Genomic DNA, 18049 nt, shown 5'->3' on the forward strand with positions numbered 1-18049 from the left:
ACGATGGAGGACCACGTCTGTGCCCTACCTACTGACAATTTGCATATTGTTCACCACACAGGGCAATGTTTGGTTCCTGCTTCCTGGGCTGATCTCACACTCTGATGACCAAGCCACACCCCATCTCAGGCTTGCCTTAGAACGAAGCTGATTCACAGCCTTTACCAAGAAATGGAAAGTGCAGCTGAATCAGAGGAAGTTCAGATCGGACATCGGGAAAAGCTTCTTCACTGAGAGGGCGTGAACGGGCGCCCAGCAGCCCCAAGCCTGCCAGAGTTCAAGGAGCTCCCTCTTGCTCACACGGTTTCATGGTTTCGTTTTTAGTAAACCTGCAAGGAGCAGGGAACTGGACTTGGGCTTGATGGGTCCCTTTCACCTCAAGATACCCTTTGACTCAGTGTGCATGAGAGCACAAGGAAGTGTTCATCAACACAGATAAACTGTGAAAAAAAAAGAACAAAACCAAACCCACAAAACCCTCAAAGCCTAACTAAGCAAGGGGGGCACATAGTCTTTTTTACCGGGGGAATCTAACACATTTCACCAGCTAAACATTGACACCTTGCCCGAGAAAGCTGAGCCCAGGCAGCTGCCGGCACTGCAGCCTGTGAAACCCCAGCAGACAGAGATCTGAAGCTGTGAGCAATTCACACGTGCTCACCAGCACTGATTAACATCAGACATCAGCAAACCAGTCACAAGAGATGTAAGCACTCACTAGGCAGATACACTGCAGCTGACCCAAGGCACAGAAGAGCCTTTTCCAGGCTATGTTGATCTGTTTATCTCCTTTGTCCCTAAATATACTAGCTCTGACAAGTTAAATATATATATATTTTTATATATATGCAGGTAAAAATAAATGGTTGGAAGATGCAAAAATATGACCCGAGTATTTATAGAATAAAAAAAAGAAAAATCAAGTCAATCCTTGTTGACAGATAGTTCAAGATGAGAAGAAGGAAAAGAAGGAAAGTTTGCTTTCTTTAAAGTTAACCTTTATGTTTCCCCATTATAATGCTACATGAATATCTGCTAGCAAGTTCAAAACTCTGACTCTTAAAATAGAATTAGAGGATCCTGATGTGAACTTTCTGAAATGCTGGTCATTCATTTACCAGTTGACTGCTCTAATACTATGCCAGCAACACAGGGGACATGGCCACTAATAATTAAGAAACCTTGCTGCTGGGATTAAGAAACCACTTCTCTGTCAGATGAACAAATGTCAACTTAAAGAGGCTGAAATCTAACATACAGAAAAAATTTACCTTTTGAAATACCAAGGCATCAGCAAACATGCCTGAACAACCAAAACACTCCTACAATATCATTAGCTACAGCCACCACACATTATTATTCCAGTATTATTCCATGGTGGAATAGGACCAAGACCCTCAAAACTTCAGGAGGTTTTGTGCTGCCAGACAAAAGATTATATGCTAGCTCTGAGCTACATGCCATCAGCACCCAGCAGGAAGTTTTGGATTACTCTGCAGCTGCTGTCAGCACTGCCTAGAAAATATATTTATATATACACATACATGTATATACACAGAAATATATATATATATATATATATATATATATATATAGTTTTGACATCCTGAGTGTCCAACCCTCAATCCTTTTGTGTGAGGAGGAAGGTCTTCTTACTGCTTACTTTCCTTGTTGCAGAAAAATATTACTTAAAAAAACTAGTACAAAGCATGTACTTAAATGTTTTAAAGACTAGGCCTCTATCCAGCAAGCTAGCTCTTTAAAATATGCTAAAAGTGTACAGTTACTTCTTTTTGTATAGTTTATGTTCTTTTTTTTTTTAGTTCCTTTGAATTAACTGATCCAAAGGGAAAACAACAAATATAATTTGTTGCACCAGAATATAAGAAGTAAATAATTCTATGCACCAACCACAAATACAACAGCAGCCATGCTAGGTCAGACACAAGACTCTCTATCCAAGCCTCTCACAATGGAGAAACAGCCAAAAGCTAGGAAAAGGAGAGCTTTGGAACATGGCAAGCATATGATACTTCTCCCAAGTATTCCCCCATCTGGGGCTTATTTGTCTCCTTGACTTGAATGCAACTTCCAAATAACTTCTGTCATAATCATCAAATTGGAAAACGGGAGATGTTGAACTATTTTCAATGAGCATTTACATAAAAAAACAATCAAGTCTGACAACTCCTGCACACCCATTCTACAGGGCTTGTGGATAAGAACATGAAAGATTTAGACTAGACTAAGCAGCTGATTTTTCCAAGATAAGGAGTGGTGTGAATTTACAGCTAAGACTCCTCCCTAGAATAACTGATTTACACTTCAAATCTAACTTGGTAGAACAGGTCAGGTGTGCACGCTGATTTCATTAAAGACAACACAGAAATGCACATTTTAAGCACTGTGGTACGCAAATTTAGTTCTTCCTAGGAAAATGAGATTTTTCTAAATTCAGAGCAGGAAGTAATGCAAAATCAACAGAGTGATTAGTGAAAATGACACACATTTTAAATACCTCAGAAAATCAGCAATTACACTTGTGCTAGTATCCATGCATACTTAACTTTTGTGGTGATCCATCACCACTACTGCAGATATTCTCATCGATCACTGAAGTCTAAGTGTGCACAAACACCACTTTGTATTACAAGAATGAAGCCTCATTGTATTGAAGCTTGAATTGTTACAGCCAAATGCCCACCCCATACCAGAAAAACAAATAACCATACAGTCTGAACTGCAAATAAAACATAGGGGACTTCTGTGGAGATCAGTCCCAAAAATAATGTTCATAAGCAGCAACAAAATTAAACATACATTCACATACTAAATATAATACAAATGGAGAAAAATTAAAAAGAAGATATATTCCAGTTTAATTATGCATTGAACTAGTACAGTAGCTACTACCATGCATACCCTAAGTTTTCTAGGCCAAATCTTCCATATTTCTACATCATACACTGTATAAAGTGCTGTTGAGGTATTAAGACAGACATCCTGAGCTGGCACTCAGTATTCAGGTAGGTGGGATGGGTGCAAACTTTGATCCACGTTCTTGTCATTGCTTTGCTAAAGAATTTCAACTCTCCTGGATGATTGTTTGTTGCTGGATTTCTCTATATATCTACACATGCATAATTAAAGAAAACAATGTATCAGTATTTGATAACCCTATAACTGCTTCCCAAGAATTCAGTAGTTAGCAACATCAGGTTAATAAACAGACAAAAAAAGCTAAATTTTAAACTCGTCTTTTCTACACATTCCAAGCTTACTTGGTACCCACCTGGTAGAGATAAGACAGTGAGACCACAGAGAGATAAGAGGTGCAAACCAAGGTCTCCAGATACACTGAGGCCAGCAAAAGCATAAGATCCACACAAAATAAAAATAAACAAATAAATAACACAAGCTTTTGAATCCCCTTGTGACTTAACACCAGAGTTACAGTGTTAACAAGGTCTCTTACTTCTTCACCAGGACAGCAGAAAGCACATATGTGCCCTGTGAGCTTCTCTGAATTCCAAGAGTAATGAGAGCTGTTAATAAACAAAAACCCACAGGACCCAACAGTCTAGCCCAAGTTTTGGTAACTTCCATCATTCTGCAGGAGCACAAATTAACAGGGAGATGGTGCAAGAGCCCTTGCGTGCCCCTGAAGCACTAGAGAGAGGGGACAGCCAGGCCCAGTGCTAACTCCAGCAACAGAGAAGAATGAGGAAGATGTGTTATGCCATCCTGGTACAATACAGCAACACTTTTCAACTGTTGCTCTGCAAATAGAGCTTCAGCAACTCTGCTCCAGAAGTGCTGCTGAGCAGCAGGAACCTCTATTGCAGAGCTGTGCATTGGCAGTGGCCCTGCTCCAGGGTGCAGAGGGAATTGTGGCCACTGGGAAGGGGATTGCTGAGCTCTGAACACTTGCACTGTCCTGAGACAGATATCACCTGGCTGCTTCATGTGGCATATGGAGATACCCCTCTGGAGCTTTCCAGATTCCACACACAACTGGAACCTGGTTCCTCAATTAACACTGAATGAAATACCACAATAAGAATAAATGACTGACAAAAGGGGCTCTAAAACCAGCAGACAAGCCTTGGACTTATTTTATTATGTATGATTAAAAAACAATAGAAGAGTGTAATGAAAATTACCAAGGAACAATGTCACCAAGACAGATGGTTTTTCTGCTGAAATACTGAAATAAAGCCCACTGCTAATCACCCACTGGGGTCTGGCTTACCAGAAACAACTGCCCACAAGAGACTCCCCATAGTACAACACATAAACTGCAAAATTGAAGTCGATTAAAAAAAAAATACTGCAAATTACATAGAAAGTATATTTAAAACAGAGCTACTGGTAGAGAGCTTTCATGATAGTAACAGATAACCAAATGCAAGAAAAAGCTCTTAAACACCTCCTCCCCACACTTCCCAGAAGTGTTTCTGTATAACTTTTGGGCAGTTTCATGTCTCCCCTTCCTCCTTCTCAATTCCTGACACAGGAAAAGCTATTTTGGACTAGATTGTGACATGAAGTGACACAGCAAATGAACTTCCCTCCGAAATTTCATCAAGAGGAAACTGGAATATTGCATGATGCTGCAGCTCCTCAAGTTTCACAAGAACATATAACCTGCATTCTTCTGTTGCCACTAAATAGTTTTTAAAACTCCAGCTAAACATGAAATCAACTACAAAAACAATGGAACAAGATTATATTTGCAAAGAACAATTTAAAGGCAAGAGCATCCATTGACTTAACTTTGCAGGACACTCTGGTCCTTTACATGACAGAGGAGAGCTTCCTGACGTAATAACCAAGAGCAAGACATTCATATGATTAAGACCACAAACCGCTTCTCCGGTCCATGCTCTCCCATCTCCTCCAGCCCAGGCCTCCAAACCACAGCCCACGCTCAGTCCTGCATCCCAGAGATGCTGAGGCACAGCAGTGGGACAGACAGCGCCTTGCTGCTATCCCAGACAGAAGCTGCCGGCAGCCCGTGCTCTTTGTGCACCAATTTCTGGCAGCTGCGGGGAAGGGGAACGCCACGTCTGAAGGGCTGGCAGGCAGCACGCGTTTGGAAGTCTGACACCAGCTGATATCAAACTCAACAGTACACAACGAGAAGGGATGAACTCAGTAAGAAAGGGAAGGGAGAAGCTGCAACCTCTCTAATTCCTGACTGAACTTGTAGTCAGTAGCCATCTACTCGGGTAAAAGAAAGCAACCAAGCACCGCAATCTTCCCTGTACATCCACATTTCGCAAAGCTATTCCAAAAATACCAGAGATGAGCAGTTGTAAGGCCCCTTATGGCCCGTCAAAATCGTGCCGCTTTTCAGACTCAGTCCTACCGCCAAAGCCTATGATTCAGGCGGCTGACTTCACCGCAGAGCCGAAACAGGCGATAAGCAGCGGGGCAGGGCTCCCGGCGCCGGCCGCCGCCTCCGGGGCACCGCGGGGATCACGTCTCCATCTCCTGCCCCCGCTTCTCGGAAAGCAAAGCTGTCCCGAGCGAGGGCACCCACCCCGCAGCTCACACACCAGGGCCGAGCCGAAACTAGGGAAAAGGAAGCCCTACGCATCCCAAGGCACGGAGGGTGCCGCGGGCAGCGCCGCTCTCCCCGGGGCCGGAGGAGAGGGGCACCCCGCCAGCAAACACCCCGCGGGTTTCGGGGAGCGCCGTGCCGGACCCCCATGCCCTCCGTGCCGCTCCCATGCCGGGGTGCCTCACCTGCGGTGTCCCAGATGGAGATGTTGTACGGCCCCCACTGCTTCAGGTAGAAGGCGCCGCCGACGGTGCTGACCGTCTCCTGGAAGCGCCGCTCCATGTAGCGGTGCAGCAGGGAGGTCTTGCCCACGTTCATGTCCCCCAGCAGCACCACCTTCCCGTCCGGCTTCTTCATCGCGGCTCGGTTCGGCTCGGCTCGGTTCCCTGCCGGCGGCCGCTCCCGCCCCCTTGCCCGGCCCGGCCCGCTCCGCCCGGCGGGGCCCCGGAAGCGGCGGGACGAGGGCCCGGAGCCGCCTCCGCCGGCAGCGAAAACTTCGGGGGCTCCGCTGGAGCCGCCGCGATCCGGCCCCGGCTCCGGCTGCTGCTCCTCCCCCGGCCCGGCCCGGCCCGGCCCCGCTCCCGCCCCGCCAGGGGGAGGGGACGCGGGCGGGGAAGCGGCCGGAGCTCCGTGGCCCCTCCGCTCCTGCCCTGCCCGGAGCAGCCGGGTGCCTGGCCCTGCCCCGGGGCAGGCTGCCCGCTGCCCGGTTCTGTTGGGGGTGTTGGGGCCGAGCTCGGCCTCGCTGAGCCTTCGGGGAATGCCGCTGCGTCCCGGGATGCTCGCGTCCTTCCAGCTGGAGATGGCACAGACACCACCTCCGCAGCCCTCCCGGAGCACAAGGCAAAGCCCGCTCATCCCGCTCCCCTCCTGGGGTGTACATGGAGGGGCAGAAAGTTGCTCCGAAATTAAGATCTCTCACAGAGCTGTGACGGCTGCCAGGCAAACACCTTTGCCCTGGTGAGAGGGAGGTGTCAGGGATTGTTTTCCGAGGGCAGGTCTACCCAATTTCACAGTCCGTTGCCCAGCTGCTGTAATTCAGATTAATTCCATTACAGAGATCCAGCCTATCATTTTTGCATCAGTCCTCTTTATGCCAAACAAATCTGGGAAAAAATATTAATAGAATATAAACTTGCTACAAATTTGGGTCAAATAAAGGGATAAAGAGTAGACCAACTGGGGGGAGGAGCCAACTGTTACAGTATTCCTAAGAGAACCTACCATTTACTAATTTTCTCTCCCTCCCCACAGAAAAATGGTCAAATAGAAGCACTTTTCTTAATAAGTGAACATGCATCCTCATTCTTGCATGTCTTGTGTTGAAACTGCTAGAATTTCTTTAGCCAGTCTAGGCTTCATATTTATGAGATGCTTTGATTTTTGCCTACCTGCTAAAAAGGATTAGCTGTGTGACAGTCTGGGTTTTTTAAGCCTTGCCTACTTACTTTTGCTTATTCTGCTTTTACTGACCAGATCTGTAATCTTGCAGCTGTACCCAGTAATATGTAATTTCAGTTCAGAATAAGATATGCTTCAGATTTTAAAGTACTGGAGATACCCAAAGAGAGGGGATGTTAAATGGTTAGGTAAAAAAAAAGTCTTTCAGGTGACTTCAAGATATTAATATGGGATGTGATTCAGAGCTGTGTGCAATACTAATTAAGGGAGAGGGGGGAATTGTTGCACTTGAGTAATTGTGTGGCACTATTTTTATGTGGCATATGCAGCCTTTGCCTCAGATTCCCATTTTCTGCCTGGATTCCTACCTCGACTTGAGAAAAATACACTCATTGGATCAAAGTGCTTCTCTGACATACCTCTAAGCAAGTAGGTTTTTTCTGGGTGCTTGGTATGAAAGTGTAAAAATAACAAAATTCTCTTTGTATGGATACTGCTTGCAAATTCCCATGTGCAATATGTTTCACCTTTTTGAAGTAGCAGATGCCATTTCAGAAAGAGAAAAGAAGAATCTTGTATCAAAGAGTTTAGACCATAAGGATCTGCACCTGTAAAAGATTCCTGGATCTATATACTCTTGCCTTATGAACTGTCCACAGAATAACAAAATACTTAAAAGCTTAAACAATAGTGCTTCTGCTACCAAATCCTAGCAGTTAAAGCACTTAAAACAATTATTTCTGAATTTTACTGTAAAAGTCTGCTGTATTTGAATTGTTTTCAAGTACTAGTGAAATGTAGGTCTTTCTGGGATTCAAAACAAGTATCAATAGTTTCTACAAGTAAGCAAAAAACTGAGGACAGAAAGCAGTCTGAATAATAGGGACAGAAAACAGTCTGAATAATAATAAACTCAGGACAGAAAACAGTCTGAATAATAGGGTGAAAATGCAACTGGGATTTTAGGCTCTGTTAATAACATGCTCTATAAAAAGAGAAGTCCATTCCCTTCATGATGTTTTTCACAGTTTCTGGAAACACATACCTACATCCCCACATATTTGAGTGGGTGTATTTCCAGCTAGCAGCAGTCAGACAGACAGGGGACTCTCCTGAAAGTGTCACCAGCCAAATGTCACTGATGGCAATGTATCGCTTTTGTATGTTAAACATAGCCTAGCTCAACGAGGCACCAAATTCATCTGGTCCAGTACTGGTTTGGACCTGGTGCCACAACTAACAACTTTCACTCAGCAAGGGATGTGCATTATCCCACCAGTATTCACCTCCCATTCACTGCTTACTTAAAGGGCCATCTCTGTTTCACAACAATCTGTCCCTAATAATCAGGTGCAACAGGATTGGAGGGTGCTGTGTGTTGTTTCAGACCCTTGGGAGAATTTAGGACAGTGGTGATCTGAACAGGGTCAAGGTATGTCAAAGGTCCCCTGAGGTGAGCCCTTAAAGAGTCAAGTTTGTGAAGTCCTGAGCAGCCTGAGCTCCCACTGACCTCAGGAAAGCACGCTCACTGGGCAGAGCGCAGCGTGTTGTGTCATTGCTGCCGATGCCGCCTTGGATGAATGCACTCCAAACTACAGCGTGCAATTCAAGCCACCCCTGGTTGAAGTCAAATGGCTCACGATAGTCTGTAATGCAACATAAATAATAACAGAGCATATGTGAAAATATTTGGGAAAACATTAAGAGCCTGTAATTTGCTCTCTAGCACTCAGATGTATTGGCCTGTTGCAAGATAATTTCCCCAAATCACTGAGTCGTCTGTAGCAAGACGTCTCCACGGTAGTCAGTATGGGCATGAAGAATGTCAAATTGCTTGATAGGAAGGAATATGGAATACTTTACTCTCCAGGTAGTGCAAGTATGTGGACTACATACTTTGTCTGGTGTTTTTCATTTTAGAGCATCTGAGGACACCTTTAATTACAAGGAGGTTGTTCATTAGCCTTCCTGCCAGTGTGACAATGTGCTACCATGCTTGGTCTCCAGATGTTCTGAAATTCAGACACTTGGATTAGGATACAAAGAGGGACAACACATTAAAGTTTCTTACCCACTTCTGTGCTAGAGTAAGACCTTCCCAAGAGTAAGAATGTTAGCCTTGTACACAAGCCAAAAACCTGAGCCAATACTGACGTCAGGGTAACTCAACCTTTTTAGTCTCCTGCAGTATGAAAGCTGCTTAGTATTGCAGGAGAAAATTAGAGCCTGTTTATTTTTTTCTTGCCAGCCTTCCCTCTATATATATATATATATATATGTACTGTCCTGCTTATGGTCCTCATTTGGTCTTCAGGCTAACAATATTTTGTAAGTTCACATGAGGTGAAATGTTTTTCACAGAACAAGGTTGTTTTTTGCTGAGCTGATCTTATTTTGGAGACAAATTGAGCAAGTGGTTGAAAGGATGTGTCATGTCAGCTACTAACTGCTGCCCCCAACATGTCACAGGTGTGCTGTGGACTTGGTGTTCAGCACCTCAACCTGCCTCCTTTTTGTCCTCTGTCAGTGTCTCTGTCCTATCTCTGTGAGATGTTGAATCTCCATGACCTGATGTGTGCTTTCTGGAGGGACCACAGGTGACCTCAATGGGACTGTTTGTAATGATAAAGGTGGTACAAACTCATCCTACTTTTAAAACATGGAAGAATCCATAACTTAGAGCCATCTCTACCTCAGTTACCTACTGAATCCTAGACAAGGCTTTACAAACCAAAGAGAAGGACAATAAGGGAGGCCTATTCCTTGTCCTTAATACGTGCTGGCACACCAGTGCTTTGTTGTACCTCTTCATGAAGCATGAGGTCACTGCAGAAGTTACAAACAGGTACCCTTTGGTGAACCACAGCAATTTCTGGTTTTGTTTCTGCTTATTGCCTTCCTTTATGACTTCTTTCTTCTAATGAGCAATGAGTTTACTCTGTTTAATGAGTATGCATACTCATGAAACAGAAATATTTGCCTTCATCATCTTCCAGACAGCTGTAACTAGAGCTCACTCTCAAGGTGTTTTCTTTCAGGCTAGGAAGCCTGAAATATGTAGACAGAGCAGTGGCAACGTGATGAGTAGCCATGTAGCCTGTAAAAGCTATTCTTCATGTAGCCACTGCTCTGCCTACATATTTATCCTAACATATACTAGGTTCTTCCTCTCCACCCCACAGGTTAGTGCACTGTCTAGATGCCTGTACTGCCCTAATCAAGGGAAATTGCCTGTACTGCTTATCAAAAGCTGGTCTGCCCTTCTCTAGGGTTGCAGTTCTACACCTTTCTTCTCCTTTTCCTGGCATTTTTCATAGGCTGACATTGGGCTTGGCTTGACTATTCCCTATGACAATTGAGCTTGATAAGCTAATGAAAAACCAGCTCAGCAGTGACTGTAATTTTCTGCTGATTTTGTGGTCGGCACAGAGGAGGCTGATGAGGCAGCCCATGGTTGGAGACACTGAGCTTCAGTTCCCTGGGTCTTCAGCTAAGCAGTGCTGGCTGCTCACAGACTTTTACCTTCCCTTGGCAAGTGTTCTTGCTCTGCCTCATCTTCAAACCTTGCAGGTTTTGGAGCACCTCAGTTGTAGGACTGTTTTCTTTCACCAGGATTGGAAAAGTATTTCACTGTATAACTCCTGCCTGAGTTGGTGTCTGAATCACACCACTCTGACAGTGAGATTGTAAACCAACCAGTTCAAGAGATCCTTATCACAAAAAAGCCTGACCTGGACAATTAGAATTTTCTTGTGTTACAGGGATTTGAACATCAGGTCTTAGATGGAAACCATGAAGCAACCTGAGCTCTACACTCAGCCACTGAGTGAGCAAAAATAAACTCTTCCCTGATGCACAGGTGCTAGAGATGCCCATGAAAACTCAATAAATGACACAGAAATATAGGACTGGAAATTCAATCAAAAAGTAAGCATTGTGATTCAAAGTGATCACAATGCAAGAAGTTCTGGTAAATGCACTAAATGTGAGTTTTGCATAGATGGGGTTTTTTTTAACTGCAGCATTTTAAGGTCTAGTCTGACTCCACCAGCACACAAGAATCCAAGGATGTCCTACTATCATGTTCCTGAAGTTTAATAGGACACTGTGTGTGGATGTGTACAAAGGTACACATAAGCTTACAAGAAGTTACAGAATTATGGCCTTTAAAAAATGCATTAGATTTTCACTCTTCCTGGCATCATGAAGGAGATGGAATAAGTTAGCCAGTAGTAAGACAGAATTTGCTTTAGTTTTTATAAACTCATTAAGATTCTTGTCCATAATAAGCAGACCCATGTATCTAGGAGATATCCTATGGACTGCAGTGGCCCACAATGGGAATGTGAATGCAGATTTGGCAGAATCAAAAAGCGTGGTCCTATTGACTAATAATGATACAGGAGTTTAAAAGTGCAACTTGTGACCTTTAAATGTGAAGGTATTTCCACAACACATTTGTGACAGTTGAAATAATTTAATTTTTATTTGCAAGTTCAATTCTGTCATTGTATGAATTGTTAAAAAAGCAACACATACAGAACAGTTTTAGTTGGACCACCTTGTTCCTAATGGAATGCATGCATATCAAGTATCTTTTGCATATTATACCTGAAGTCATTTCTCTAGGCTGTAGCCATAGCTATTCCCTATGAATAAATTCACATGGTGCCAAGCATGCCATCATGGTTTCTGGTCATGAAGAAAAGGACATTGAAGAGCATCACAGACAAATTTGCCTCAGGGCAAAATCCCATTGTCCTGGTTCCAGACAGGACAGGGTTAATTTTTGTAGTAGCCAGAAGGGATCATGGCTAGGGCCTGGAGGTAATGCTATACCACCTCACATCATTTTCTGGGAGCAGGGAAAGGGGTCCCTTCCTGCTCTCAAAGCATGGCCACGGGGTGGGGTGCTGTCAGGGGTTTCTGTGTGGTGAGCACACACATGTGAGTAGTTCACCTCTTAGACACATTGTTATTAATATTGCTGCTGTTACTCCTCAGATTTTTATTTCATTGCTGTTTCCAGTAATTGTTCTTGTCTGAACCCATGATCTTCACCTTTTGAGCCTCCAATTCTCCTCTCCATCTCCCTGCAGGGAAAGGGAGGGGATACAGGGCATGTGGTTGAGAGTGTTTCATTGGGAACACTAAATCGGGGAATCATTCCTAAACTGTGACACACATCCAGTCAGGAGTTACACTTAGTCCTGCCTCTAGCCCTGTTACTGTACTTTCGTTTCACTTCGTGGCTGGACGAGCCATTGCAATCTCCTTTTCTCCTTCCTCTTTGAGCTCCTTCCCACCCATACTGGCAGTTGTAGAGAGAAGTGGGATTTCTCCTCCTGGTGCATGTTAAAGTTGAAAAAAATTGATTGCATTTGGCAGGAAAAAACAGCTACTCTCTTTTTATCCACTTACAGAAAGACAACACTGTGACCTTCAAAGTGTAAATTGACCACTCTGAAATGAAATTTTTCACAATGGCTTCTCCTAAAAGTATTGCACCCCTTCATGGGCTCTTGTTTCATCTGGCCATGTCTGGCCCTTGGATGACAGATGCCTCAGCTATTCATGGATAATGAAATAGAACCTATTTAGAAAAGAAATATTAATGCAATTAGAAGCATAAAGATACTACTGATTTACTTACATGTGTGAAGATGTGACTTTGAGATTAGAAGAAAAAAGGAGGATCAAAGTGGAATTTAGAATATAAAAATATAATTTATACTAGCATGTTTTTGGAGAGTAATACTGGAAATTCTTGTCAAGTTTATAGCATTCAAATTAGAAACTTACTGCATAAAATGTTCCAGTTCTCTGCTAGTCCTAGTTTAGAACTAGGGAAAAAAGGAACCTATGATGACTTTCTTAGTTAATTCTGTAACAGAAAATTGTTTCTTCCTAGAATATGAAAGAGGGCTTCCTGGCTGCTTTCTAAACTGTATAAAGAGTGACAAAACACCCCAGAATATTTCAGATTTTAGTTGCTAGCTAGTTAGTTGGACTTCTGCTGTTTCAGACATTATATCTAGGCATTAAAAGCCTACTAAAAATGCTAAGTTTTACTAAAATAGTTTCAAACACAGCATGAGGGCAACCTCATTACATTTGAAACATTGCCATACCATAATATCCTGTAGAGAGTTTACATAAAGATGGTGCAGTCAGAATTTCCTACTTTTTTTGTATCTTTAACAATATATTAATGATTAAAATGAAGTGCACCAGTCCCCAGCACATTACTTTACATCACAGTGTTCCTGAGAATTAATTTCTGTTTTATTCTTTTGAGTGCATTTCAATGTCACCGTTCAAAAAATTGCTGTTGATTGATCATAGGAAAGTGTTCTGGTTTGCTTCTACTCTTTCTGTTTTAATAACCAAGGTTTTAATCATTACTCACCTTGGATACTCCTCCAAAAATCTTACTGAGATCAGTGGAACTATTCATAGCCAAGGTATAAATAAGAACGATGCAATTTGACCTTCAGTCATCTCAAAAAATATTCTCCAATCTAATTATGTAGAGAAAATTCTGCTGTAAATTCAAGAGCAAAAATACTTTAAATTGGCTCTGACAAACAGTGTCTAGTGCTTGCAGCTGAAACTTAAACTTTTTTTTCCAGCTATAATAGTTATTCTCTCTGTAGTTCTGTTATGTGAAAATTTGCTATGTTTGCTGAAGCAGTATATTTTTTGGCACCCATGAGTTGCTAGGAATTGCATGCTGCTGTTTCAACAGCTTTCCAGGCTGTAAAGGCTGCTGTCTTTCTTGGGGCCTGGGAAGTCAGCTAGAAATGAAATCTGTTGCTGAGGTTTTTTCTCTTTACAAAAGCAAGTTGCTGAAATAATTGATTTAGTACCTCCTGAAATGGCTTCAGCTCTGAAAATATTTAAAAGTCTGCTTGTTTGCTTTTTTCCATTTGAAATGCCAAGTGGGAGGTAAATATAATTGTGGATTGGCTTTCTTTGGCATTGTTATCAGTATTAATTACTATTGTCATGATGTTTCCATCTTCAGAGCATTGCAGAAATGCAGCACCACAATCTGTGCTCATTTTCACTTAAACCAGCCTCCCTAAAACATTGCTCTAATTGCTTATGGAAGCAAATCAGTTCTGTATTTGGCCTCATACATCACTGATTGGTTCCAGAGCTTTGATAATAATCTAACTATATAATATATTTATAGATAGATATAAAAATATATTTAATATCATTCATATATATATATATAAAATATTCTAACCCTCCTTCACACCCAGGACAAGAAACTCTTAATCAAGAGGGAAAACTTGGAACTCTAAAGGATGAAAGAAGAAGAAGGAAAATACTAAGGGAAAAAGTTTCTATTATGAGATTTTTCTTCAGTGAATGTGAATAATATGTATCCTTTTAAGACACTGAGAAAACAACTTCTGTGAGATAGAGGACATTGGAGAAATTATTAATGTTAGCTGATATTTAATGTAAATCCCTAGTCTAAACAGAAGTGCTGGGTAAAAGTCTTTCCAGATATAATATTATATAATTTAATTTACTTCAAACACCAGCTTCTGTCAAAGCTAGTCTATTTGAGGAGTAAATATACAGAGTAAAGAAAACTTTTAGAACATATTGGAGATGTTAACATAAGATATTATTATTATTGGAGTAAGCTTGTTCCTATTTAAGTCAAATAAGGAAGCCTGTAATTCTCTAAAGCTCAGATGGGATTACTATAAAATAACATGGCAACACCGCTATTCATAAATCAGAAAAAGGAGAAAGGTGATGATTAATTTAATATAGACAAATGACACTGAATGGAAAAAGTGCTTGAAATTAAAAGGTGAAACAGAAGGGGGTATGTCCAAAGGAGAAGAGAAAGACTACAAAATATTTATTCAAACCTTCATTATAGAATAAATGCATGGAAAACAAGAATGGAAGAGGGTAAAATAAAAAGAAATAGGAATACTCAGTCTGATTATAAGGCATCAGTGAGCCTAGAAAAAAGAATTCCATTCTCAGTGAAATGGCAAGTATGGACTTAATCCCATGGCATATTCAGCTGGGTGCTGAAGCTCTTAGGAATACCATTAACAGTTAAAAGCACACCTAAATGAAGCCTATGCTAAAATTCTTCAGTGAAGAAGGATGGACTTGAATTTAAATTCTGTTATGAGTTTTTGATTAGGGTTATAAATTAGCTAACTTCTGGACATACTGATCATGGATACTAACAAGAAGAAATAATTGAGCACAGATGGAGAAATTGCAATGAACACTTGTTAGTTATATTCTTCAGAGCAAGTAGCAAAAATCCATCCACTTCAGTGAGCTTCAGGTCACAGCCTGTGTTTTGATGCATAAGGCACACAAGTTCACAGTGTGCTTATACTCATTGCAAGTACATTTTGTGATCATGAAGGAGAAAAGATCTGTAACAAACCTTTGCATGAAGGCACAAGAGCTGCAAGAACTAGAAACTGAAGGACTTTTTAAAATTGAAGAATTTAGGCAATTCAGGAAGTGGAGTGGAGTTTGTTTTCCAGATGAAACCTTTTCCTCATTGTCTCTGTCCTCAAATTGCCAGTACAAAGGATGAAAAACTAGCAGGAAATTACCAGCAGTGAGAGAAGCCATTCCAGTCTTGTGGTAGCAGGTTTAAAATGGAAGGAAACAATTGTTTCTTCTCAGTGCATCATTTGAGTGCCTTGCATGATTAGTACATTGCAGAACTTCTTGCCTTGTGGAGGTCAAAGTTAAAATAAACAAAAGGAGATTAGACTAATGAAAATCAGAAAGTCTCAAAGCTGCTAATTCTGAGCAGCATTTACCTGGAAAGAGCTCCGGTATGCTTACTTTGTTTCCCACTTGAACCCTCCTCACCACTGTGAATATAATGGTTTTACACAGCAGCCCCAAACTGCTGATGTTACATATGTTGCTTGGGCCAGCTTGCCTTAATGCATAAATTTACCAGGTGTGTCATTTCAGGAGATAAAAATGACAGCTCATTTGTCCCTTCTGAGGATTTGAGGCAGTCAGGGAGTCAGAAGGTGACTGTAAAAAGGGGCTGCAAAGGTCTCCCAGATTCTGGCCTGTCACATCCTCTAGTATAAAGCTACTAGACCCACATGACCCACATGGAGTCTAACTACTGTTCAAGGTTTTCTTTTTCAAGCTGTAGGTGCTCTCTGGCTTCCCAACTGGACAGATCATAAAACTTACATTGTCATGATGCAGGTGGCTGAAAGGAAAAATAATTAAGTAATGTGGATTTCAGAAATACAATCTATACTGGATTTGAGCAAAGAAATATAGAGATAGTAGTTTTCCAGATAGAGATAAAACTTTTTGCAAAATCTGCATAACTTGATCAAAACTTAGGTGAGGGTAGATGTTTGGTCTTAAACTACCTGATTAGTGGTGGTAAATTATGATTCTGGTCCTTGTAGCTTCCTCCCACCTGGTCTTCTATTTCTGAGAGACTTTTCTGATCAACTCTTTTATTGTCTCCCTGACAAGACAGATGGCTGCTTGTGCCCCATTTGGTTCATATAGAAAATGAAAACAAATCACAAGAGGCTACAGAAATAAGCTGTTTATATTTTCACCCTGCTAAGATAAATATTAACTCTGAGCCCTCACGTGTTTTCAGATCTGGCCCAGAATTTATCAGACACTTGAAATTGTTGACTATTAACCAGTAGATGGAGGCTGGTTTGGTCACATTCTGAAATCAGTCATTGCTGAAGAATGAGATGATTCATGACCTTGACAAACTCAGTTGCTGATAGCAGAAAAAAAAAATTAGCCTCTTCTGAGTGCAGTTGATCAATATCTATTCTTTGTGCATATTAATTGCATTAACATAACATGATAACAAATGCAGAAAAGTTACTGTTCACCAGGATCACTCAGGGACCAACAACCCAGCCTCTAGTTTTGATGTCGTTTATCTGTATTAGCAGAATTGCATTCTAGCTTTCTTTACAGTCCCCTTTTTGCAGAAAACATTGAGGCATTGAGGTGCTGGAGTGTGTCCAGAGAAAGGCAGTGGAGCCTTGAAGAGTCTACAGAGTAAGTCATGTGAGGAATGGCTGAAGGAGCTGGGGTTGTTCAGGGGAGACATTATCACTCTACAACTACCTGAAAGAAGGTGTCCCAAATAAATGGCAGGATCAGGGAAAATTATCTCAAGTTGTGCCAGGGAGGTTTAGATTGGATATTAAGAAAAATTTCTTCACTTCATGTGTTGTCAGGCAGTGGAACAGGCTGCCTAGGGAAGTGGTTGAGTCACTATCCCTGGAGGTATTTAAAAGACAAGGCTTAGTGATGGACTTGGCAGTGCTGGGTTAAGAGGTGAACTCAATGGTCTTAGAGATCTTTTCCAACCTAAATAATTCTATGATCTGAACTGAGCTACCGATACATGTTGTACCTTGCCCTAAAAGCAGCCTGTTGATTTCAGCCTGTGAGACACACTTCTTCCTCAGTTCCCAGACTGAATGGTTTGGGCACATTCTATACAGTCAATGAAAAGAGGTATTTTTGAAGGCCTCCTGTAGGAGACCCTGTCAGGTCTAGGTGTCCCAAGGGTGAATGATTTCTCATTTAACAATAAAGTTCATCTACTATTGCATTACCCCTTCACTTAAATCTGGTTAAGATTCTCTGAGTGTCTGCTTTGTCTGTTCTGGGCATGGATAAATGAAAGAACTTGAAGCAGGGGGATATCCTTTAGAAGATAGATATACTTTTGGAAAATATACTTGAAGAAACAACAATTTAATTTAGTGCTCAGTTTCATCCTACATTATGTGGGAATTTTGCAGATTTGTTTTGTTGTGCCTGGAAATGTGAACCACTCCAATTAAGATAGGATGTTCAGAATGTGACTGCATTATGGGGCATGAGGGCACCTCTCTGTTGTCGAGTCTGGGTGCTTAAGAATTTGTGTCCAGATTTTATAGCTGACCAATTCTGTCCTTTTGCTGTTCATTTTTCTATGTAAAAGAAAACTTGATGCTCAGACAGGAGGGAGCAGGTGCAGTCTTGGGCTAGTGCCTTTATCTGGACAAGTAGGAAAAT

At 41.8% G+C, this 18049-nt stretch overlaps 1 protein-coding gene across 1 annotated transcript in view; it reads right to left on the minus strand.

The window, feature by feature from the left end:
• The window catches only part of RAB20 (RAB20, member RAS oncogene family), a 29130-nt gene extending 23014 nt beyond the window's left edge, over positions 1–6116 (minus strand). Inside the window, exon 1 of the mRNA XM_071430602.1 lies at positions 5752–6116. Within this exon, the coding sequence (XP_071286703.1) occupies positions 5752–5923 (172 nt within the window). The 5' untranslated portion in view covers positions 5924–6116. The remainder of the gene's footprint in view (positions 1–5751) is intronic.
• Between the last annotated feature and the right edge of the window lie 11933 nt (positions 6117–18049).

The sequence above is a fragment of the Agelaius tricolor genome, unplaced genomic scaffold (assembly GCF_023055355.1).
Source record: "Agelaius tricolor isolate 1412-34295 unplaced genomic scaffold, bAgeTri1.0.p SCAF_7, whole genome shotgun sequence".
Taxonomy (NCBI): Eukaryota; Metazoa; Chordata; class Aves; order Passeriformes; family Icteridae; genus Agelaius; species Agelaius tricolor.